This window comes from Pogoniulus pusillus, chromosome 34 (genome assembly GCF_015220805.1).
Source record: "Pogoniulus pusillus isolate bPogPus1 chromosome 34, bPogPus1.pri, whole genome shotgun sequence".
Classification (NCBI taxonomy): domain Eukaryota; kingdom Metazoa; phylum Chordata; class Aves; order Piciformes; family Lybiidae; genus Pogoniulus; species Pogoniulus pusillus.
In genome coordinates this window covers 4,262,966-4,287,840 of record NC_087297.1, presented here as the reverse complement: position 1 = coordinate 4,287,840, position 24,875 = coordinate 4,262,966, and the positions used below count along the sequence as shown (strand labels likewise).

Below are 24,875 nucleotides of genomic sequence, written 5' to 3'. Positions count from 1 at the left end.
GCAACAGCAAGATGTGAAGTTAATCTCTCTGAAGCTTTGCTTCCCCTGCACTGGCCATAATTGGCCTTTGCCTTGTTAGCAACCCCAAAGTGCACACATCACTTTAATTACAGCAATAGGCCAATAGATGAGTGATGCCCAAAAAAGTTGTGCATGTGGTGGTTGTTCAATTATCCCATTTCCTTTGTTAGATCCCTAACAGAAGGCAGGAAATTCAGTCCTGTCAAGTTGGTTTCCTTTTCTCCACTAATTATTTAAGTAGCAGCAATTGGTGTGGCTTTAGTCCAAAGCCCTTTCTAAGCTGAAGATCATTTCCCCCACGTTTTCCTTTGTGGGTTCTTGTACTTGCTTCGATTAAAATTTCAGGTAAAGAATTGTGCCTGGTAGAAGCAAATACTAATAATGAATTAAACAGGAGCCTGCCTTTTTCCCTGGGCTGTGGAACTAAGTGAAGACCTTGCCCTGCAGCTAACAAGAAGCCAGGAGCAAGTTTGCCTTCCTCATTAGGTACAATATAGGCTGTGTTCTCCTGACAGTAGAACTCATCCTGAGTGCTCCATTCATGAGACATGAGTGATTTACATGTGAGTAAAGGCACCAGGTGAGGACTGTGGCACTTAGCACTTGGAATCATAGAATCAGTCAGGGTTGGAAGGGACCACAAGGAGCAGCCAGTTCCAAGCCCCCTGCCATGCCCAGGGACACCCTACCCTAGAGCAGGCTGCACACAGCCTCAGCCAGCCTGGCCTCAAACACCTCCAGCCATGGGGCCTCAACCACCTCCCTGGGCAACCCATTCCAGCCTCTCACCACTCTCCTGCTCAACAACTTCCTCCTCACCTCCAGCCTCACTCTCCCCACCTCCAGCTTTGCTCCATTCCCCCCAGTTCTGGCACTCCCTGGCAGCCTAAAAAGTCCCTCCCAACTCTTTTGTAGCCCCCTTCAGTCACTGTAAGGCCACAAGAAGGTCACCTGGGAGCCTCCTCTGCTCCAGCCTGCACAGCCCCAACTCTTTCAGTCTGTGCTCATCTCTGGAAGTGTTTAAGGCCAGGATGAATGTGGCTCTGACCAACCTGATCTAGTGTGAGGTGTCCCTGCCCATGGCAGGGGGGGGTGGAATTGGGTGACCCTTGAGGTCCCTTCCAGCCCTGACAATTCTAGGATCTATAATTCTGTGGGCAGATCACTTTGCTTGCTGCCTGGTGGCTGCTATGTAAATAGTAGTTGTGTGCTGTGATCATATTCTTCTTGTAGGTCTCCATAAAACTGCACCTGCTCATTTAATGGATGCACATTGTAGCTAGGTACCAGCTTCAGGAGGGTACATATGGTCCTGTGAAAGCAGCAGCAACACCATATCTCGTGGGTAGAAAGTGCTTTGTGTCTACAAAAGCTGCAGGTGTGGCTTGAAAGCCCATTTGGCAGTTTATGGTCTGTTTTACCTGGGAACATTTACTTGGGCTCTGCCTGAGTGATCAAACTGATAAAGTGCATCACTTCTGGTTCTGTTGCTGGGGTGCTTTGCAATTTCTAGGCACTGGGTACCACCTCACTGCTGTCCTTCTCAGTCTCTGTTTAATTAAATGGAAACACTTCACCATGGCTTCGTGATCTATGTAAGTTCAGTTCTCACCATGGCTTCATGATCTATGTGAGTTCAGTTCTCACCATGGCTTCATGATCTATGTGAGTTCAGTTCTCACCATGGCTTCATGATCTATGAGAGTTCAGTTCTCACCATGGCTTCATGATCTATGTGAGTTCAGTTCTCACCATGGCTTCATGATCTATGTGAGTTCAGTTCTCACCATGGCTTCATGATCTATGAGAGTTCAGCTCTCGCCCTGGCTTTGTGATCTATGTAAGTTCAGTTCTCACCATGGCTTCATGATCTATGTGAGCTCAGCTCTCACCATGGCTTCATGATCTATGTAAGTTCAGTTCTCACCATGGCTTCATGATCTACAAGAGCTCAGCTCTCACTGCGGTTCCTCCAGCTGAACCCACTGCTGCCTGCCACTTTTGAGCACTGCCAAAACTCAAGCTGGCATTGTGGGGCTGGCACACAGAGGGAGGCAAAGCAGACACTTCTGGAGTAAGCAAAAGGCTCCTGCCAAAAGAGAGTGTGGTGCTTGGAGCATCATGGTTCTCCACCTGCAGGCAAGGAGGTGGCTGCAGTTAGCTGCAGTGTGCAATGCACTCAGCTGCTGCTCTGCTAAACAGGAGGCAGTGGAAGGGCAGAGTGCAAGCCTGAGCTGCAGGTTTGGCTTTAAAGACATTAAACATACAAGAACTCAATTGTTTTGCTTTGCTAAAGCTTAGCTGTGCTTTCTTAGAGTGGTAGTGAATCCTTTACAGACTGAGCTGCAGAACTGGTTTGGGGGGGGAGGTAGTCTCATAAGATCTTGATTAAGTAACTGCTGTCAGGTCTCTTTTAGATGCATTTTCTTTTGCTTCTACCCAGAAATCATTGTGTCCTCTTCTACTTTTTCACAGCCACCTGCCTGGGCAGCATGGAGCAGATAGTTTGAATTTTCTGATGTTCTGGGGACACAGCTACAATGGATTTATGTAGCTGTTGAACTTTTCTTGTTGAGGTCTGCTTGTGCCTCATCGTAGGCTCTTCTTGCAAGGAGGTCATTAAAATACCACCCATTTAGAATCATGGAATGGGTTGGGTTGGAAGGGACCTTAAAGGTCATCTAGTTCCAAGCCCTTTGCCATGTGCAGGGACAGCTTCTACTAGACCAAGTTGCTGAAGGTGCCCCTGGCTTTGAATGTCTCCAGGGAGTTTTGTTATGAAATACAGAACCACAGAAACGTTCAGGTTGGCAAAGCCCCTCAGGATCACCAAGCCCAACTCATATCCCTACCCTACAAGGTTCACCTTAAACCACATCCCCAAGCACCACATCTAAACAACTTTTAAAGACATCCAGGGTTGGTGACTCCACCACCTCCTGGGCAGCTCATTCCAATCCCTGACCACTCTTTCCATGAAAAAATGTTTCCCAATGTCCAGTCTAAGCCTACCCAGTCACAGCTTGAGGCCATTCCCTCTTGTTCTATCACTAATTACCTGTGAGCAGAGACCAGCACCAACTTCTCCACAACCTCCTTTCAGGTAGATGTAGACAGTGATGAGGTCTGCCCTCAGCCTCCTCTGTTTCACACTAACCATCCCCAGCTCCTTCAGTTGGTCTCCATCAGATTTATTCTCCAGGTCTTTCACAGCTTCCTTGCCCTCCTCTGCACTGGCTCCAGCACCTCCACATCCCTGTTGCATTGAGGTGCCCAAAACTGAACATAATGCTGAAGGCATCAATCAGTCAAAAAGCAAGCAGCACTAATGTGTATGCAGAAAGTCAGGTATAGATGTTCAGTAGGGCTGCTGTGATAGGGCAAGGGGAAAGGATTTAAGCCTGAAGAGGAGAGATTTAGACTGGAGATTAGGAAGAAATTCTTTACATTCTGGGTGGTGAGACACTGGAATGGGTTGCCCAGAGAAGTTGTGGACACTTCATCCCTGGAATTGTTGAAGATCAGGCTGGATGAGGCTTTTAGCAACCTGGTCTAATGGGAGGTGTTGAAACTAGATGATGTTTAAGTTCCTTTCCAACTTAAGCCATTACTCTGCTCTCCTCAGACCTCACCTGGAGGGCTGTGTACAGTTCTGGAGCCCCCAACAGGACATGGAACTGTTTGGACCAGAAGAGGCCACCAAGATGCTGAGAGGGCTGCAGCAGCTCTGCTCTGAGGACAGACTGAGAGAGTTGAGGCTCTGCAGTCTGGAGAAGAGAAGGCTTAGAGGAGACCTTGGAGTGGCCTTGCAATATCTGAAGGGGGCTAGAGGAGGGCTGGGGAGGGACTATTGACAAGGTCTTGTAATGACAGGAGGAGGAGGAATGGGTTCAAAGTGGCAGAGGAGAGATAGAAACTGGATGTTAGGAAAGGGTTCTTTGCAGTGAGGGTGGTGAGACACTGGCACAGGTTGAGGGTGGTGAGACACTGGCACAGGTTGAGGGTGGTGAGACACTGGCACAGGTTGCCCAGGGAGGTCGTGGAGCACAGAATCACCCAATGTGATCTTTGATCACATTGGGTGATTCTGTGCTCCACGACCTCCCTGGAGTTGTTCAGGACCAGGTTAGATGAGGCCTTAAGCAACCTGTTCTAGTGGGAGGTGTCCCTGCCTATGGCAGGGGGTTGGAACTGGATGATCTTTAAGGTCCCTTCCAACCTAAACCTTTCAATGAATCCATAGTTTTTTCTTTTCCTTGAGAACCTTATTTCTTTATAACAGTAAAAACTAAACATCCATGACCTTAGAGTGAAGGAAGAGTGGGAAGAGGAGGCTTTTATGGTGCTCTACTCATCAAAAATTGACTCCAATCACAATAATAAGCCAATAAGTACCTTGATGTGGTAACATTTCAGTGGCAGAGCTATCACTGACAAACCTAAAACCTGAACATTCATCTACCACCAATTGACTGCTTCCATTAAATGCTCTTGTTAAACTACCCAAGCCCCCTTAAGAACTGACTTCACAGCAGTGGGTGAGCTTCCCATTCCCTTCCTCTCTCTTCCCAGTTCCTTTTGAGCAGCACAACCCCGAGTCCTGCTGCCCCTTGGATTCCCATTATATTCTCACTGGTGACCTTTTACAACTGACTGCCAATAACTGCAGCTGAATTCAGGCACAAGAGTTGGTTGCCAAAGGTTATACAGACCCCAGATAAATTTGTCCTCCCTGCAGCAACTGATTGCTGGAGGTTTTTTGGGTTGCAGCTGGCCAATCTCAATCCAGAGCCGTGCATTAGAAAAGGTTGTGGTCGAGCTTTGTTTGGCTTTGCTTTTCTCCCAGCTAACTTTCACTTGAAAATTATCCTGGTCAGAGAAGGTTTTGTGAGTTTTCCAAGTGGAAATGTTCCATTTTCAAGGCCTCCTGTTTCACCTTTTCCATTCTCCACACCACCCCCCCCACCCCCCCCCCCCCCCCCGCCGCCTCTGTACTAGTGGAGTAATTCCAGATCCTCCTGCACGTAACTTCCCTTGTAAGCATGAGTAGTTTCTTGCTCCAAGTGTCACATTCTCATTGAGGAATATCTGACATTGGAATGGGCTGCCCAGGGAGGTGGTGGAGTCACCATCCCTGGGGGTGTTCAAGAAAAAGACTGGATGAGGCACTTGGTGCCATGGTCTAGTTGACTGGCTAGGGCTGGGTGCTATGTTGGACTGGATGAGCTTGGAGCTCTCTTCCAAACTGCTTGATTCTATGATTCTATTCTAAGATTCTATTCTATGACTTCCAGATGGAATAATTCCACAGCAGTCATCTGAGGCCAGTCTGCTAAGAGGGTGCAACATGGCAGATTCAAACAAGCAGAGCTGATTTATGCAGGCATAACTCAGAATGGGCAGTAAATTGAGAGCATATTCACTCTCATCACCACTGGTCACTTCCTGGCCTTATGCTGCATAGACAATTCCTCCCCTTTTTCATTTCTGAAATACAGAAACTGCAGACCAAGGCTTCCCATGGAGATTTTGCTGTGGGACTATACTTTGTGATTTGTGCCAAGGGGATGGATTTTTCCACCCCTGTTTGTGCTTGCTGTGTGCTCTTTTTGCACACACCGCTGCTGCTGATTCACACCAGAGTAGCTCTGTAGCTCAGCTGTTTGTGGTGCAGTTGTCTTTGGAGGTGAATAAAATGAGCTTCTGTGGTCATAGAATCACAGAATCAAGCAGGTTGGAAGAGACCTCCAAGCTCATCCAGTCCAACCTAGCACCCAGCCCTAAACAATCCACCAGACCATGGCACTAAGTGCCCCAGCCAGGCTTGGCTTCAACACCTCCAGGCACAGCCACTCCACCACCTCCCTGGGCAGCCCATTCCAATGCCAATCACTCTCTCTGACAACAACTTCCTCCTAACATCCAGCCTAGACCTCCCCTGGTACAACTCCAGACTGTGTTCCCTTGTTCTGTTGCTGGTTGCTGGGGAAAAGAGCCCAACCCCACCTGGCTACAGCCTCCCTTCAGGTAGTTGTGGACTGCAATGAGCTCTGCCCTGAGCCTCCTCTGCTGCAGGCTGCACACCCCCAGCTCCCTCTGCCTCTCCTCATAGGGTTTGTGTTCCAGGCCCCTCCCCAACCTTGCTGCCCTTCTCACAACACCTTCCAGCACCTCAACATCTCTCTTCAATTGAGGAGCCCACAACTGGACACAGCACTCCAGGGGTGGCCTGAGCAGTGCTGAGCACAGGGGCAGAAGAACCTCCCTTGTCCTGCTGCCCACACTGCTCCTGAGCCAGCCCAGGATGCCATTGGCTCTGCTGCCCACCTGGGCACTGCTGCCTTCTCTTCAGCTCCTCTCTCCCAGCACCCTTAAGTCCCTTTCTTCCTGGCTGCTCTCAGCCACTCTGGCCCCAGCCTGTAGTGCTGCTTGGGGTTGTTGTGGCCAAAGTGCAGAACCCTGCACTTGGCCTTGTTCAGTCTCATCCCCTTGGCCTCTGCCCACCCATCCAGCCTGGCAAGGTCCCCCTGCAGGGCTCTTCTACCTTCCAACAGCTTCACAGCTGCTCCTAGCTTGGTGTCATCTGCAAACTTACTGATGCTGGACTCAATCCCCTCATCCAGATCATCAACAAATATATTGAACAGGACTGTGCCCAGCACTGATCCTTGGGGCACACCACTGGTGCCAGCTGCCAACTGGATGTGGCTCCATTCACCACCATTCACCAAAAGCTCAGAAGCCTGCTGTGTGGAAGGTAGCTGCATTAACAATCCATCTCCACAGTGGAGTGGAGTGGAGTGAAAAAGGCTTTTTAACAGCTTATGTGACCTGTTCTCTAGACAACCATAATAATAAAGCTCCATGAAGCACCCCACACATAACAAGCAACATGAAAGCAGAGGCTGGTGGCCCATGGGAATTGAGAAACCAATGGCCCCTATGGTGTGAGAACTGAGGCAGTTTTCTGCCTTGGGATTTGGATCACTCTGCCATGGAGTCTGAGGAAATGCATCTGCTAAGCTACAGTTAACTGATCTCTGCCTGCCCAGCTGAAGAAGAGTAGGGATTCATGGATTGCTCCTTTCAGTTCCTTAGGAGAGGAGGGATTTGAAAAGGTTGTGAAGTAGCTGGGAAAAAGGAAGAGTTGCAGAGTGAGCTGTAAACCAAAACTGAAACAAACTGCTCTTGTTGTTAGATACAGGATGAGTGCCAAAGAGGCACTGAAAACACACACCATGTTCAGCTGGCAAGCATCCAAACCATGATAGCAATACTTTGCTGGTGTTAAAACCAAACACGTTGCCTGGCAGGCTCCCATTATCTCAAATCACAGAACCACAGAAACATTCAGGTTGGCAAAGCCCCTCAGGATCACCAAGTCCAACCATAGCCCTGATCTACAGGGTGAACCCTAAACCGTATCCCCAAGCACCACATCCAAATGACCTTTAAGCACATCCAGGGTTGGGGACTCCACCACCTCCCTGGGCAGCTCATTCCAGTGCCTGTCCACTCTTGCTGGGAAAAAAAATTCCTAACATCCAGTCTAAACCGACCCAGTGGCAGCTTGAGGTCATTCAATCTTGTTCTAGCACTAATTACCTGTGAGCAGAGACCAACACCAACCTCTCCACACCCTCCTTTCAGGTAGCTATAGACAGTGATGAGCTCTGCCCTCATCCTCCTCTGTTTCAAATGAATCCGCCTGAACATGAGCCAGCAGTGTGCCCAGGTGGCCAAGAGAGCCAGTGGCATCCTGGCCTGCATCAGGAATGGTGTGGCCAGCAGGAGCAGGGAGGTCATTCTGCCCCTGTACTCTGCACTGGTTAGACCACACCTTGAGTGCTGTGTTCAGTTCTGGGCCCCCCAGTTTAGGAGGGACATTGAGATGCTTGAGCGTGTCCAGAGAAGGGCAACGAGGCTGGGGAGAGGCCTTGAGCACAGCCCTACGAGGAGAGGCTGAGGGAGCTGGGATTGGTTAGCCTGGAGAAGAGGAGGCTCAGGGGAGACCTTATTGCTGTCTACAACTACCTGAGGGGAGGTTGTGGCCAGGAGGAGGTTGCTCTCTTCTCTCAGGTGGCCAGCACCAGAACAAGAGGACACAGCCTCAAGCTATGCCAGGGGAGATTGAGGCTGGAGGTGAGGAGAAAGTTCTTCCCTGAGAGAGTCATTGGACACTGGAATGGGCTGCCCGGGGAGGTGGTGGAGTCGCCGTCCCTGGAGCTGTTCAAGGCAGGACTGGATGTGGCACTTGGTGCCATGGTCTGGCCTTGAGCTCTGTGGTAAAGGGTTGGACTTGATGATCTGTGAGGTCTCTTCCAACCCTGATGATACTGTGATACTGTGATCTGCTCTTCATCAGATTGATTCTCCAAGCCCTTCCTCAGCTTCTTTGCCCTCCTCTGCACTCATTCCAGCACCTCTCTCTTGTGTTGAGATGCCTAAAACTGAACACAGCACCCAAGGTGTGGCCTCACCAGAGCCAAGTCCAAGGGGCAATCACCTCCCTACTCCTGCTGGACACAGCATTTCTAATACAATCATCCATCCCTAAAGGAAAATGGTCAGCAAATGTTGTTTTCCCTTTTCCCAGGTACACAAAGCACAAACTTCCAGAAGAAAATTATTGAATCATAGAATCATTGATGTTGGAAAAGACCTTTCAGATCAAAGACCCTTAAATGTTAACTCAGCCCTACCAAGGCTGGCACTAAACCATGTCCCTCAGCACTACACCTCCGCCTCCTTTCAACACTTTCAGGGATAGGGATTCAACCACCCTGGGCAGCCTGTTCTAGTGCTTGAGAACTCTTCCAGGGGAGGCATTTTTCCTACTGGAAAACAGGCTAACAAGCCTGGCTACTCATTCTGTTAGCAGGCATCCTGGCAATTCTGTCTTCTTTAACGGCACTTATCAGTGCTGACGAGGCAGAGGGGCAAGTAAAAACTCCACCTTTTTAATCAACTTACATTTTTAGCATCCCCTTTGCTGCAAGTGCAGTTGCACAATGTTAGCCAAGGCAGGATTTGGTCCAGGAATGGATTTGAGTTACACTCCCATTTCCTTTTTACAGAGAATTAATGAATGAGGGCCCCCAGTCCTATTAAGACTCATGTTTCCTTGTTAGCCCTTTCTTTTTTTTTCCCACTTTGGAGTTTCTTCTTGTTATGACTCTGTCAGGTGGCAACTGAATGGTGCATGTTAATCAGCACAAGCCATTTGGCTACTTGGAGCCTTGATAAATCTTTCCTTTCCCAGGGTCCTTTCAACCTCACGGGGAATCAGCCCTGCATCCTTATTAGAGACTGACAATTAAAGGTCTGTTTTCATATCAAAAGTAATCACCAAAAATGAACCAAGGGAGCCCTTGGAATGCTGTGTGAGCTGCAGTGCTCTGAGATGGCCCAACTTGCCTTCATTTGCTTCAATCAGTATCAACTTGAGCTTCTTTTCATGTTCCCCACCGCTGGGGCAGCTCGCGAGTTGGCGGCGTGACAGCCGAGAAGGATTATGCAATGCCATGAAGATGTGATTAATGTACTTCAGGCCACTGTAATCATATTCAGCTGCATGATTATCACAGAGGTGCAAAAGGAAGCTGAAGCAGGTTTTGAAGGTAGTGCTGCAAATGAGCACTTTTCAGTGTTCTCAGCTCCATGTTAGGAGGAGGAGGAGGAGGAAATGCTAAGCGCATCTGCGGGAGCTCTGCCGCTTACAGGTCTTGGGGATGCTGGGGATCATTTAGAGGATATGTGTGGTTCTGCCCTAAATATTTCAGTCTTCGTGTGCCAAGTTAGAGGCTTTCAGAGGAGATAATCTGTTACTGTCACACCTTCTCCCTTAGAAGTCTGAAAAACAAACCTGAGTGTTTCTTCCTCAGGCTCTGGTGCCATGGGAAATGGTTGCAGAACTTTGTCGTGAGCAAAGGTTTTGGTTTCCTTTGGCTTCTCAGGATCTGCTGTGGGAGATTAGGGAACCAGGAATGAAACTGGGGTGGATCACAACAGAATAGGTTGCACATGTGTTTGCTTAGCTCACTAAAAATAAGGTAAGCTCCAGAGCTGACAGGATTCCTCTCACTAACTGGAAAAGCAAAGTGTGAGAATATCAAACTCCCTCTCCTTAGCTGATTTCTTAGTAGTGCAATTCCCACTTGCAGTTAAGTGAATGTGGCTGTTTCACAGCAAGGCTGAGGCTCTCCCCTTTGCCCCCTGGGATTTCCCCCCCTCCCTTGTCACAGTCTCAATCACTTGGGAACAGGGAGACAGACCCAGAATTCTGATTCAGCCCCTGCCTTGCTTCCATGCCACAGTTATCAGCAGGATTACTTAAAGACTTCAGGAAACAAACTTTTTACCCCAAGCCTTCATTGTCTTGATACTGACTGGGGCAGAGCAGCTGGAAAGCTGCCCAGAAGAGAAAGCCCCTGGGGTTTTGGACATCAGCCAGCTAAACACGAGCTAGTGTATGCTCAGGTGGCCAAGAAGGCCAACAACATCCTGGCCTGGATAGGCAATAGTGTGGCCAGCAGGAGCAGGGCAGGGATTGTCCTCCTCTAGTTAGCACCAGGGAGACTACACCTTGAGTGCTAGGTTCAGTTTTGGGTCACTCGCTCCCAGAAGGAGATGCTGGAGAGGGGCACTAAAGCTGGGGAAGGGTCTGGAGAACAAGGCTGGGGAGGAGCAGCTGAGGGAGCTGGGAGGGGTTAGAGTGAAGAGAAGGCTGAGGGGAGACCTCATTGCTCTCTACAGCTCCCTTAAAGGAGATCGGGGCCAGGTTGGTGTTGGTGTCTTCTGCCAAGTGATAGGATGAGAGTAAATGGCCTTGGGTTGCACCAGATGAGGTTGGTGTCTTCTGCCAAGCAACAAGTGACAGGATGAGAGTAAATGGCCTTGGGTTGCACCAGAGGAGGTTGGTGTCTTCTGCCAAGCAACAAGTGACAGGATGAGAGTAAATGACCTTGGGTTGCACCAGATGAGGTTGGTGTCTTCTGCCAAGCAACAAGTGATAGGATGAGAGTAAATGGCCTTGGGTTGCACCAGAGGAGGTTGGTGTCTTCTGCCAAGCAACAAGTGATAGGATGAGAGTAAATGGCTTTGGGTTGCACCAGAGGAAGTTTAGATGGGATATTAGAAGAAAATTGTTGACTGAAAGGGTTCTGAACCACTGGCACAGGGTGCCCAAGGAGGGAGTTGAATCCCCATCCCTGGAGACACTTCAAAGAGGCAGAGCTGTGATGCTGAGGGACAGAGTTTAGCCCCATCCTTGGTGTGGTTTGGGAGTTAATGGGCAAAATCAGTGATCTGAAAAGTCCTTTCCATCCCAAACAGTTCTACAGTTGCTTAAAGTGTGAATTCAGATCTGATTTTTTTTTTGGGGGGTGGGGGGGAAGAGAAAAAAACCCTAAATCCTTTGTTGCTAGGACTTGTAGCACTCAGGTCACATAAATTGGCAGCTCTGTGTGTCTTAAGGGTTTTACACTCTAATTAAATGCAGTAGTCTTTTGCCTTTTGAAATGAAACCTTTCCCCCTTCCTCCTGCTCCATACTTCAGGAACAAACATGCTGCCAAACTCCTTAATGTATCCAACTATTTGAACATAAGAAAGAGCATCAAGCTGTTAGTGGTTCTGTTGGAGTGTACTCAGGGTTTTTTTTTTTCAATCTGGGGTCTTTTTTGTGCCTGCTGTTCTTAATTATACTTGAGCTGGAAGTAGTTTAACATAAAAAGGGAATTACAGCAGATTAATCTGTAAACCTGCACAAATATCACATTCCTTTGAACAGAGGTAAGCAGGGCTCAGTGTGGTCAATTATGTGTTGTTCTCTGTGTAGGTTGTGTGCATAAGGTTGAGGATTCAGGGTTGCTGTTCCTCATGACAGCATCAGTTAGGACCTGGTCTCTTGTCTTGCAGTGGTCACTTGGATTAGCAAATTTCCCTTTTTTTCTCTCAGTAAGGGAATCTTCTTTGTAATAGAAAGAAGCAAGCAAGGAAAACAATAAAAAAAGTAAACTGAAAATCCTCAATTTGCCCTGGAAACAGGAATTAGTGAACTCATGAGTGTTACAGAGGCATCTTGTAAAGAAAGTTGGCTGTCATTGATTTACTTTTGCTAAAGTGCTGCAGAATCACAGAATCAAGCAGGTTGGAAGAGAGCTCCAAGCTCATCCAGGCCAACCTAGCACCCAGCCCTGGCCAAGCAACCAGACCATGGCACTAAGTGCCCCAGCCAGGCTTGGCTTCAACACCTCCAGCCACAGCCACTCCACCACCTCCCTGGGCAGCCCATTCCAATGCCAATCACTCTCTTTGACAACTTCCTTCTAAGATTCAGCCTAGACATGCCCAGGTGCAACTTGAGTCTGTGTCCCCTTGTTCTGTTGCTGCTTGCCTGGCAGCAGAGCCCAACCCCACCTGGCTACAGCCTCCCTGCAGGCAGCTGCAGACAGCAATGAGCTCTGCCCTGAGCCTCCTCTTCTGCAGGCTGCACACCCCCAGCTCCCTCAGCCTCTCCTCACAGGGCTGTGCTCCAGGCCCCTCCCCAGCCTTGCTGCCCTTCTCTCAACACCTTCCAGCACCTCAACATCTCTCTTCAATTGAGGAGCCCAGAACTGGACACAGCACTCAAGGGGTGGCCTGAGCAGTGCTGAGCACAGGGGCAGAAGAACCTCCCTTGTCCTGCTGCCCACACTGCTCCTGAGCCAGCCCAGGATGCCATTGGCTCTGCTGCCCACCTGGGCCCAGCCTGCAAAAGGCCATTTATCTCAGCCACCCAAGAATCTAATGCTCTTTGAGACAAGAGGATATGGCTAAAAATGAACTGGGAAAGGTCTGTTTGTTCAGTTCTGGTGCAAAAGGCATCAGTGGAATCCTGCTGTGCCAGTTTAGCATCGCTTAGAGCAGCAGGAGAGCAGAGCCTCAGCAAGTCAAAAGCAGAGTTTGTACTGCTAAATGCACCTTTTGTCTGAAAGTATCAGTGGAGTTGCCTTGACTTACAGAATCACAGCATGGTGGGGGTTGGAAGGGACCTCTGCTAAAGCAGGTTGCCCAGCATCAGTGTCCAGGTGGCTTTTCAAATTCTCTAGAGGAGGAGACAACCTCTCTGGGCAGCTGGCTCCAGGGTCCCATCACCATCAAAGTAAAGAAGTTTCTCCTGGAGTTCACATGAAACCTGCTGTGTTCTACTTTGTACCCACTGCTCATGTCCTGTCACTGAGCACCACTTAAAAGAGCCCAGCCCCATCTTCTTGGCTCCATCCTTTAGCTATTGGTGAGATCCCTCTTGGGCTGCTCTTCTGCAGGGTTTAACACCCCCAGGGCTCTCAGCCTTTTCCTCCTCACAGAGATGCTGCACTTCTCTCAGCATCTCTGTAGCCTCTGCTGGACTCTGTCCAGTAGTTCCCTTGAACTGGGGAGCTCAGAACTGGACACAATTCTCCAGATGTGGCCTCATCAGCATGGAGAAGAGGGGGAGAAAAACCTGCCCTGACCTGCTGCAGCAGTGTCCCATTGCCTTGTGTCCTTTGACTCTGGAGCACTGCCTCTAGCAAAGCATCAAGCGAGCGCTGATGGTCACCACCACAAGACTCCTGAACAGAGACGTTCTTGAGCCTGAGGGTGTCATAAACAAAAGATGGGTTAGTGACTGGACACTGAAAGAGAATTTACAGGGAAGAAAAGGAAACAGCAGAACAAAACTTTCTGGCTGCTTTCAAGCCTTCTGCTGCCCTACTGCTAACCACTGGCTGGAAACCGAACCCCCTTTCAGCACTGCAAGTGTTCTTCATGTCTTGTCCCTGCTTTTTGTGGCTTTGCTCCTAAACCACAAGCACAACACAGCCCAGCACTCTGCAGTCTTCCCCACCTACTGGTGCCAAGCTATTTTCACCTTAGTTTGCAGTGTTTCTGTTGTGACAGACCTTGGTCTCCTCCAAGCACAGCTGCTGACTATGCCAAACTCCTGTAGCTGCCCTGGGATCATCTAAACGGAGAACACAGCACTCAGTGTGCTGGTGACCTTGAATTTGATCTCTCTCCTATCTTTAACAGCCTAAGGAATCTCTGTTCCTGCTTAACCCCTGCCATCATTGCTGGTGTATCATACAGACACCTCTGCAACCACCTTTTCCTTCCTGCTGAATGGTTTAGCACTAAGGAATGAGAGTGACCACCATAAATTCCTCTCCAGCTTCTCCTTAGCAGTGTCAGGAATGGCCACAAAGATCTTACTGGAATATTTTAATGAGAGAAATTAGATCATTGGCTGCAAAAGAATAATAAGCACAGGATCACAGGATAAAGGCTACATCAGTCATTGGTTTGCTAAAAGGGGCAAAAAGCCAAAGTACAAATAATTCTGTCACTTCTGCCTCAGAGTCCTTGCTCCTTTCACTTCTGTGCTCTGCTCTAATATCTGCCACTAACAGATAACAAAGTCAGTCTGGGAAGGAGGGGGGGAGAGAGAGGGTGGCTTTGAGTCCCTTCAGTATGAGCTGTCAATGCACTCTTGCAGCCAAAAGAGCAACCAGACCCCAGGCTACAGCAAAAGCAGTGTGGGCAGCAGGGCGAGGGAAGTGATCCTCCCCCTCTGCTCCACACTGCAGAGACCCCACCTGGAGTACTGCATCCAGTTCTGGAGCCTCTGGGACAACAGGGTTGTGGATGTGCTGGAAGGTGTCCAGAGAAGAGTCACAAGGATGATCAGAAGGCTGGAACTATGAGGAGAGACTGAGGAAGCTGGGGCTGTTCAGTCTGGAGAGGAGGAGGCTCTGAGGTGACCTCATTGCAGCCTTCCAGTATCTGAAGGGGACTACAAGAAAGCTGGGGAGGGACTTTTTAGGTGGTCAGGCAGTGATAGGAGTAGGGGGAATGGAACAAAGCTAGAAATGGGTAGATTTAGACTGGATGTTAGGAAGAAGTTCTTCAGCATGAGGGTGGTGAGACCCTGGAACAGGTTGCTCATGGAGGTGGTGGAAGCCTCCTCCCTGGAGGTGCTTAAGGCCAGGCTGGATGAGGTTTTGGCCAGCCTCACCTAGTGTGAGATGTCAGAAGCCTCATCCCTGGAGGTGTTTAAGGTCAGGCTGGCTGAGGCTGTGTGCAGCCTGCTCTAGAGTAGGGTGTCCCTGGGCATGGCAGGGAGGTTGGAACTGGCTGCTCCTTGTGGTCCCTTCCCACCCTGACTGATTCTATGATTCTGTGATTTTCTGCTTCTCTGCTTCTTCTCCAGTCTTTTCCATTCTCTTTTTTTTTTTTTTTTTTTATTATTATTTATTTTTAAACATATTAATCTGAGGAGGAAACTCCAAATTTGATTGAGAATACAATCTGCATCTGGAAGCATCACTGGAAACACAATGGCATGAAAGGCTACTCTGGTGGAGGGAGCTTTCCCCCTACCCCGAGGCTGACTTGAGCAGCTCATTGATGTCACTTCCTTCCTCAGTCAGCAAGTGAATTTTCACTAATTCTCCAGCCCAGCTGTCCATGCTGTCAACAGAAAGTTATTAAAATTCCTTTAAAGTGAATCAAAATAGCCTAAAAACAAATGCACTGGGAAACAGGAAAGCATCAGTATTCAAAGTCCACAAAGCTCTGAGCAAAACCAGTGTTGATCTAACCAGAGATTTCAAACACTCTGCTTTCCTAGCAACTTGTATCTCATTAGAGAGTGCTGAAAACACTTTAAAAACACTGCTTGAGTCATCTGTGGTCAACAAACTGCTGGGTTAAAATCCTGCTTACAAGGATAACCTCTGTGCTTGTTAAGATCATGGAGCAGATCCTCCTGGAGGCACTACTGAGATAGGAGAATAGTGGAGAGGTGATTGGCTGCAATCAGCATGGCTTCACCAGGGACAAATCCTGCCTGACAAAGTGGTGACCTTCTATGAGTAGGACACAACATCCATGGTTGAGGGGTGAGAAACTGATGGCATTTACCTGGCCCTGAGCAAGGCCTTTGGCACTGTCCCACACCACAGCCTGGTCTGGTGACAGATGGGTTTGATGGGTGCACCACTGGATGGATACAGAACTGGCTTGATGGTTGCACCCAAAGAGTGGCTGCCAATGGCTCTATGGCCAAGTGGAGGCCAGTGACAAGTGCAGTCCCTCAGGGGTCAGTCCTGGGACCAGTCTTGTTCAACATCTTTGTGGGTGCCATGGACAGAGGCACTGAGTGCAGCCTCAGCAAGTTTGCTGCCCACACCAAGCTGTGTGGTGCAGCAGCCAGGCTGGAGGGCAGGGATCCATCCAGAGGGACCTGCACAGGCTGCAGAGGTGGGCACAAGACAAGCTCAGGAGGTTCAACAAGAGCAAGTGCAAGGTCTTGCAGCTGGGATGAGGCAATGCCAAGCATAAATGCAGGCTGGGCAGGGAGTGGCTGGAGAGCAGCCCTGAGGAGAGGGACTTGGGGGTGCTGCTGGAGGAGAAGCTCAACAGGAGCCAGCAGTGTGCACTTGCAGCCCAGAAACACAACCAGAGCCTGGGCTGCAGCAGCACAAGTGTGGCCAGCAGGGCCAGGGAGGGGATTCTCCCCCTCTGCTCTGCTCTGCTGAGACCCCACCTGGAGTACTGCAGCCAGTTCTGGAGCCCCTGGGACAAGAGGGCTGTGGAGATGCTGGAGATGCTGGAGCAGGGCCAGGAGGATGCTCAGAGGCTGCAGCAGCTCTGCTGTGAGCACAGACTGAAAAAGTTGGGGCTGTGCAGGCTGGAGCAGAGGAGGCTCCCAGGTGACCTTCTTGTGGCCTTCCAGGATCTGAAGGGGGCTCCAAAAAAGCTGGGGAGGGACTTTTGAGGCTGTCAGGGAGTGGCAGGAGTGGGGGGAATGGAGCAAAGCTGGAGGTGGGGAGAGTGAGGCTGGAGGTGAGGAGGAAGTTGTTGAGCAGGAGAGTGGTGAGAGGCTGGAATGGGTTGCCCAGGGAGGTGGTTGAGGCCCCATGGCTGGAGGTGTTTGAGGCCAGGCTGGATGGTCTCCTCAGAGCCTTTTCTTCTCTGGGCTGAACAGCCCCAACTCTCCCAGCCTGTCCTCACAGCAGAGATTCTCCATCCCTCTAATTGCCTTCATGGTCTCCTCTGGACATGCTCTAACAGTTTCATGTCCTTTTCCTTTTGGGAGCAGAGGACTCTCCATTATGAAGGCTGTATTTTCAGGTTAGCAGGGTTGGCTGCATATCCTCCTCTTCAGTTAGTCACATCTTGATGTGCTTCTTCCACTGCAGGTGGATTTCCATGTTGAAGTTTCAAGCCATTTGGACATGTCAAGTGCTGTTCCCTAATGACAGATTGATGATGTATTTCCTTTTCCTATGCTGGATTTGTTGGGGTTTGTTCTGCCTGTAGACAATCATATTTACTAATAGATATATCTGCACAAACTAATTATTGTTCCTTCTCTTTCAGAGTCTGGAGAAAAATTGCAGCAGGAGATAATTAATCAGGTAAATGACAGTCCCATGCCTCCTGTCACTTCATTTGTCATGGTGAACTGCTGTGCATCAGGGGGACAAGTAGAGAGGGGATGGACCTGACAGGACAGATGCATACTCACTGTAGAAGTGTGCTAAGGTCCATGCATCAGACAACTGCCTGCATCTGCAGAGGTGCCAAGTTCACTAGAGTGATAGAATCAGTCAGGGTTGGAAGGGACCACAAGGAGCAGCCAGTTCCAACCCCCCTGCCATGCCCAGGGACACCCTACCCTAGAGCAGGCTGCACACAGCCTCAGCCAGCCTGGCCTCAAACACCTCCAGCCATGGGGCCTCAACCACCTCCCTGGGCAACCCATTCCAGCCTCTCACCACTCTCCTGCTCAACAACTTCCTCCTCATATCCAGCCTCACTCTCCCCACCTGCAGCTTTGCTCCACACAGGGATGCCTCAGACCCCTCAGCACCTTTGTAGCTCTCCAGTAATTCTCTGTCTCTCTTCAACCAAGAGTCCAGAACTGGGCACAGTACTCCAGATGTGGCTTCACTAGGGTAGAGTAGAGGGGAAGAGGAATCTTCTATGTGAACCTCCTATGCATTATATGTCCTACGAGACACAGGAGGTTCCATGTGAACCTGAGGAAGATTTCTTTTCCCTGTGAGTGTGACAGAGCATTGGAACAGGCTGCCCAAGGGGTCGTGGAGTCTCCCCCTCTGGAGATACTCAAGAACCATGTGGCTGTGTTCCAGTGTGATCTGCTCTAGGTGATGCTGCTCTGGCAGAGGGGCTGAAGCAGATGATCTTTTGAGGTCCCTTCCAGCCCCTGACATTCTATGACATTCCTCTACCTGCTAGCTACACTCTTCTCCAGGTCACCATTGGCCTTCCTGGCCACAGGGACACATTGCTGCCTCATGGGGAACTTGTCACCCACCAACACTCCCAGGTCCTTCTCCACGGTGCTGCTTTCCTTCAGGTCAGCCCTCACCTATACTGCTGCAGGAGGTTGTTCCTCCCCAGGCACAGGACTCTACTCTTGCCCTCGTTGAACTTGATGCATCCATTCCAAATCTTCACTTCTCCTAAAGACCAGTAGAGATGTTTTGAATCTTGCTGGCCACTTCTGTGCTCTGCTGATGAGTTTATATCCCAGAAGAAGCCTAATTAACTCTCCTAACCCAAACTGCACTGGCACATTAGCCTGAGTGAGCTCGGAAAAGCCCTTTTTGGGAGGTTTTAGTGGCCAGGAGAGGGGGCAGTTGTATTTTTAAAGCCCAACTTGAAGCTATGTTGCCAGGGCTGTGAATGGCTGATTGCAGACCTCATTCTGCACTGTCTCTGAGTGATCAGATCAGCTCTGGGCACGATATTGCTGTCTTCTGAAGAAGAGTATTACTGTGAGACAAAGGCTGCAAAAGGTGGGTTAGGGGATCTGCTTGGTCAGTCCACTCTTGACCTTTTCCTGAGTGGCATTGCCTTGCCCTGCTTGAATTGCTCACCTGCTTGAATTGCTCACCTGCTCTGTCTCTTAGCAGTTCACTGAAGAGCAGTTCACTGAAGAGCATTTAATTCCACAGGAAAGTTATCTTGATATGTGGAGGATATATCCAAATAAAGCTGTGGAAAGATGGTTTGGGGACAAATGGTAGCTATTCCTTTTTAAGTGGGTACTTAGTGAAGGTGGTGGTGTCCCCATTCCATACAAACTAGCTTTGGACTTCTAAGGAATGGAAGAACATCTCACCTGGAGTACTGCATCCAGGTCTGGAGCCCCTGGGACAAGAGGGATGTGGAGATGCAGGAGTGTGTCCAGAGCAGGGTCAGGAGGATGCTGAGAGGCTGCAGCTGCTCTGCTGTGAGGAGAGACTGAAAGAGTTGGGGCTGTGCAGGCTGGAGCAGAGGAGGCTCCCAGGTGACCTTCTTGTGGCCTTTCAGGATCTTAAGGGGGCCACAAGAAAGCTGGGGAGGGACTTTAGGATGTCAGAGAGTGACAGGACTGGGGGGAATGGAACAAAGTTGGAAATGGGGAGATTCAGACTGGATGTTAGGAAGAACATGAGGGAGAATCCCCATGAGGGATTCTGTGATCCACAGCCTCCCTGGGCAACCTGTGCCAGGGTCTCACTACCCTCACTACAAATAACTTCTTCCTAACATCCACTTTCAATCTCCCCTCTGCCAGTTTAAACCCATTTCTCCTTATCCTGCCATTACAAGACCTTGTAAAGAGTCCCTCCCCAGCCCTCCTGGAGCCCCTACCTGGAAGGCCACTCCAAGGTCTCCTCCAAGCCTTCTCTTCTCCAGGCTGCAGATCCTCAACTCTCTCAGCCTGCCCTTATAGCAGAGCTGCTGCAGCCCTCTCAGCATTTCAGTGGCCTCTTCTGGACTGGCTCCAACAGTTCCATGTCCTGCTTGTGCTGGGGGCTCCAGATGTGCTGCCAAATGAGATCAAGTAGCTCCACAGAGCATTTGTAGGACCAAGTGAGGCTTGGTCACCAGCATGCCCTGCCATCGTGCTGCTGCTGCAATGTTTAGCCCGGAGAAGAGGAGGCTCAGGGCAGATCTTATTGCTGTCTACAACTACCTGAGGGGTGGTTGTGGCCAGGAGGAGGTTGCTCTCTTCTCTCAGGTGGCCAGCACCAGAACGAGAGGACACAGCCTCAGGCTGCACCAGGGGAAATTTAGGCTGGAGGTGAGGAGAAAGTTCTTCCCTGAGAGAGTCATTGGGAACTGGAATAGGCTGCCCGGGGAGGTGGTGGAGTCGCCGTCCCTGGAGCTGTTCAAGGCAGGACTGGACGTGGCACTTGGTGCCATGGTCTGGCCTTGAGCTCTGTGGTAAAGGGTTGGACTTGCTGATCTGTGAGGTCTCTTCCAACCCTGATGATACTGTGAGACTGTGATACTGTGAACAGGCTGCTGCCGTGTGCTAAGCTCTGCTCCTTTCCATGCTTGCAGGATTCCACACTCCCACCCCTGGGGAAGGCAAGAAGAACAGCGTGGAGCAGGAGTGCTCCTCCTGACATCAGGAAGCAGGAGATGGCCCTCGTGGGCAGCAGGCACTGGCAGGGCAAGGCTGACCCTTTGGGCACGGTGGCTGCCGCTTTGGTGAGCCAGCTCTCTGCCCAGCAGCAGATGAGTGAGCCACCTTTCAGCTGGTTCAGAGGGGTGTATTTGCCTCCCCCTCTGCACCCATTAAACAAGACCTTAGCCAAGGGTGGCAGGTGGCAGGCCGTGGGGAGCACCCAGGAGCAGCGCAGGTCCTTCCTGCACGGCTTCTGTCAGAAACACGGCGGCAGAAAGAAGCTGCAAACCCACCTGGGCCACCTGGTGTCGAGAATCTACGTGGAGGACAGGCACAAGGTCCTCTACTGCGAAGTGCCCAAAGCAGGCTGCTCCAACTGGAAGAGGGTCCTGATGGTGCTGAACGGGTTGGCGGCTTCGGCGCACAACATCTCGCACGACGACGTGCACTACGGCAAGCACCTCAGGAGGCTGGACAGTTACGAGCCAGCAGGGATAGCCTCACGCCTCAGCACCTACACCAAGGCCATCTTTGTGAGGGAGCCTATGGAGAGGCTGGTGTCTGCCTTCAGGGACAAGTTTGAGCATCCCAACAGCTACTACCACCCGGTCTTCGGGAGGGCCATCATTAAGAAGTACAGACGCGACGCGGAGGAAGAGGCGCTGAAGACAGGCTCGGGAGTGAGGTTCAAGGAGTTCATCCAGTACCTGTTAGATTCCCATCGCCCAGTAGGCATGGACATTCACTGGGAGCAGGTCAGCAAGCTCTGCCACCCCTGCCTCATCAGCTATGATTTTATAGGGAAGTTTGAAACCCTGGAGGAGGATGCCAACTACTTTCTGCAGCTGGTAGGCGCTCCAGCCGAGCTGAAGTTTCCTAAGTTCAAGGACAGACATTCCTCTGACCAGAGAACCAGTGCAGAAGTGGTGAGGCAGTACCTAAAGGAGTTGTCTAAGGAGGAGAGACAGATGACCTATGACTTCTATTACTTGGATTACTTGATGTTCAACTATACATCACCAGTTGTATAGCGCCAGAATGCGCTTCAGGCTGCCACGAGATATATATCATAGAATCATAGAATGGTTTAGGTTGGAAGAGACCTCAAGGATCATCCTGTTCCAACCCCTTGCCATAGGCAGGGACACCTCCCACCAGAGCAGGTTGCTCATGGTGGGCTGCAAAACAATTACATTGCTATCAGCCTCCAGAAGAATGAGAGATGCTGCTAAGTGGGGCTGCCTTGACTTAGAGAGGGATAGAATCACAGAATGGTTTAGGTTGGAAAGGACCTCAAGGATCATCCAGCTCCGACCCCTTGCCATAGGAAGGGACACCTCCCACCAGAGCAGGTTGCTCATGGTGGGCTGCAGAACAATTACATTGCTATCAGCCTCCAAAAGAATGAGAGATGCTGCTAAGTGGGGCTGCCTTGACTTAGTGAGGGATGGAATCATAGAATGGTTTAGGTTGGAAGGGACCTCAAGGATCATCCAACCCCCTGCCATAGGCAGGGACACCTCCCACCAGAGCAGGTTGCTTATGGTGGGCTGCAGAACAATTACATTGCTATCAGCCTCCAGAAGAATGAGAGATGCTGCTAAGTGGGGCTGCCTTGACTTAGAGAGGGATAGAATCACAGAATGGTTTAGGTTGGAAGGGACCTCAAGGATCATCCAACCCCCTGCCATAGGCAGGGACATCTCCCACTAGAACTGGTCTTCAGTTAGATCAGGCTGTCCAGAGTCCTCAGCCACCTCCCTGGGCAACCTGTTCCACTGTTCCACCACCCTCATAGTCTAAAGAGTCCAAATCTGCCCCTTTAGACTCAAGACGTTATGTGACTCTCACATTCCCCTGCAGAAATCCCTCCTGATTTTCCTGCAGGCTCCATCCCAGAGCAGGGAGCTCTGGAGCTGCCCCAGTCTGCCCAGGGCACCGTGGGGAGTGCAGCTCCTCCTTGGCTGAGGGCTCACAGGGCACCATGCTAAAGAGGTGGTTCCTTGCAGCTGCTGTCTTGCTGGACACCAATACACTGCCACTATGCCAGTAAAGGTCTCTTGTTCATCTCTCTACCCAGTTTTTAGCCCATGCATTGTCATGAGTGTTGCTCCCAAGTGGGGCTGTGCATTAGGACATTAAAGAGCAGCTCCTGCCACAGGTTTGATTTTGTGTCATCCAACCTCCTAACTCACATGAAAGCTGCCTTAGTTTTCACTTGGTTTTGACCTTGGTGTAAAAAAGGAGCATTTCCAAGGAGGCAGAGCAACTCTCTGCATCCTTTGCTCATCTAACTATTGATCCCCACCTCAAATCCTGAGCCAACATCTCTAGCCTTGTTGGAGAGCCACTGAAGATGTCAAGCAGAGAAGAAATGTGCAACCAGCTTTGGATGTCTGCATAACTGCTTTGTGTTGTCTGTCCTGGGTGTGTGTTAGTTCATTGTTTGTTTGCAGACAATTGTGCACCAAGTCTTCAAAAATAGAAATGAAGGAGGTGGAAAAAAGAAGCTGAATATGTTAATAAAGGATGGAGGCCAAGTTACACCTGAGTTCTGTGTTGATTCCTCAATCCAGAGAAATAAATGTTGTTAAGTGACAAAGTCCCTGAAGAACTTAATAAAAGGAGCACAGAACGATCAGGGTTGGGAAGGGCTTTTCCAGATCATCCAGTCCAAACCTGCTACCAGAACAGCTTCATCTGAATCAAGTTGCTCAGGATTACAGTGTCCAGGTGGGCTTGAAAACCTCCAGAGAAGAAGACTCCACAACCTCTCTGGGCAGCCTGCTCCAGTGCTGTGGCACCCTCACAGCAAAAAGGTTTCTCCTTAAGTCCAAGTGAAACCTCCTGTGTTCCAGGCTGTGCCTCTTCCCCCTCGTCCTGTCAATGGGCACCAATGAATAGAGCCCAGCCCCATCTTCTTGCCACCCACCCTTTAGCTCTTAGAATCATAGAATAGAATCATAGAATCAAGCAGGTTGGAAGAGAGCTCCAAGCTCAGCCAGCCCAACCTAGCACCCAGCCCTGGCCAACCAACCAGACCATGGCACTAAGTGCCCCAGCCAGGCTTGGCTTCAACACCTCAAGGCACAGTGCCTCCACCACCTCCCTGGGCAGCCCATTCCAATGCTAATCACTCTCTCTGCCAGGAACTTCCTCCTAACATCCAGCCTAGAGCTCCCCCAACACAACTTGAGACTTGATAGTACTGAGAAGATTCCCTCTCAGGATGCTCTTCTCCAAGCTAAACAGCCCCAGGGCTCTGAGCCTTTCCTCCTCATGGAGATGCTGCACTCCCCTCAGCATCTTCATAGCCTCCCTTAGACACCCTCTGCTATTACCCTCTCTCTTGAACTGGGAAGCCTAGAACTGAACACAATACTCCAGCTGTGGTCTCACCAGGGTAAAGTAGAGGAGGAGAACCTCCCTTGACCACACCTTGGGCACACTCTTCTTGATACATCTCAGAGTACCTGAGCTTTATCTTAGGCTTGCTTTAGTGACAAACTTGCAGCCCATCTGTTCAGCAAACAACAGCTATTCAAGGAGGGGAGGATGCAATTGTGTTGAAAAAACTAAACAGCCTCCCAAGATTTCATCTGCTCTCTGGTCTTAGTTTGCTTTGGAAGGAACCTTTAGAGGTCACCTAGCTCCACAGCCCTGCAATAAGCAAGGAGATCTCTGGCTAGATGAAGTTGCTCAGAGCCCATCAATCCTGGCCCTGAATGTCTCTAGGGATAACACAGGCTCACAGGCTCACAGGATGTGAGGGGTTGGAAGGGACACAAGGAAATCATCGATTCCAACCCCCCTGCCACAGCAGGACCACACAATCTAGCTCAGGGCACTCAAGAACACATCCAGACAGGCCTGGAAAGGCCCCAGAGAAGGAGACTCCACAACCTCTCTGGGCAGCCTGTGTCAGTACTCTGGGACCCTGACAGTCAAGAAGTTCCCCCTTGTGTTGAGCTGGAACCTCCTGTGCTGCAGCTTCCATCCATTGTTCCTTGTCCTATCCCAGGGAGCAGTGAGCAGAGCCTGTCCCCATCCTCCTGACCCCCAGCCCTCAGGTAGTTATAAACATTGATCAAATCTCCTCTCAGTCTTCTCTTCTCCAGACTAAGCAGCCCCAGGTCCCTCAGCCTCTCCTCATCAGGCAGTGCTGCAGTCCCCTCATCACCCTCATACCCTGGATATGACCTGTACCACCTTCCTCAACAACCTGCTCCAGTGTTCCACTACCCTCCTAGTAAAGAATTTCTTCCTGATGCTCAGATAAAGCTCTTGCCTGAGTCAAGGAGGGGGTGAAAGTTGCTGGAAGACATTTGGCTTCTTCAAACGAGAGGGTGGATGCCACTGACTTGCATGCACCTGTGGACACAGCCACGAGGTCCCTGGAC

General features: G+C 50.2%; 1 protein-coding gene across 1 annotated transcript in view; it reads left to right on the top strand.

Annotated features, from left to right (window-relative positions):
* Positions 1–21,927, top strand: part of CHST9 (carbohydrate sulfotransferase 9) — a 111,324-nt gene extending 89,397 nt beyond the window's left edge. The window contains exons 3-4 of the mRNA XM_064170658.1: positions 17,427–17,464; positions 20,409–21,927. Of these exons, the coding sequence (XP_064026728.1) occupies positions 17,427–17,464; positions 20,409–21,506 (1,136 nt within the window). The 3' untranslated portion in view covers positions 21,507–21,927. The remainder of the gene's footprint in view (positions 1–17,426; positions 17,465–20,408) is intronic.
* The last annotated feature ends 2,948 nt before the right edge of the window (positions 21,928–24,875 follow it).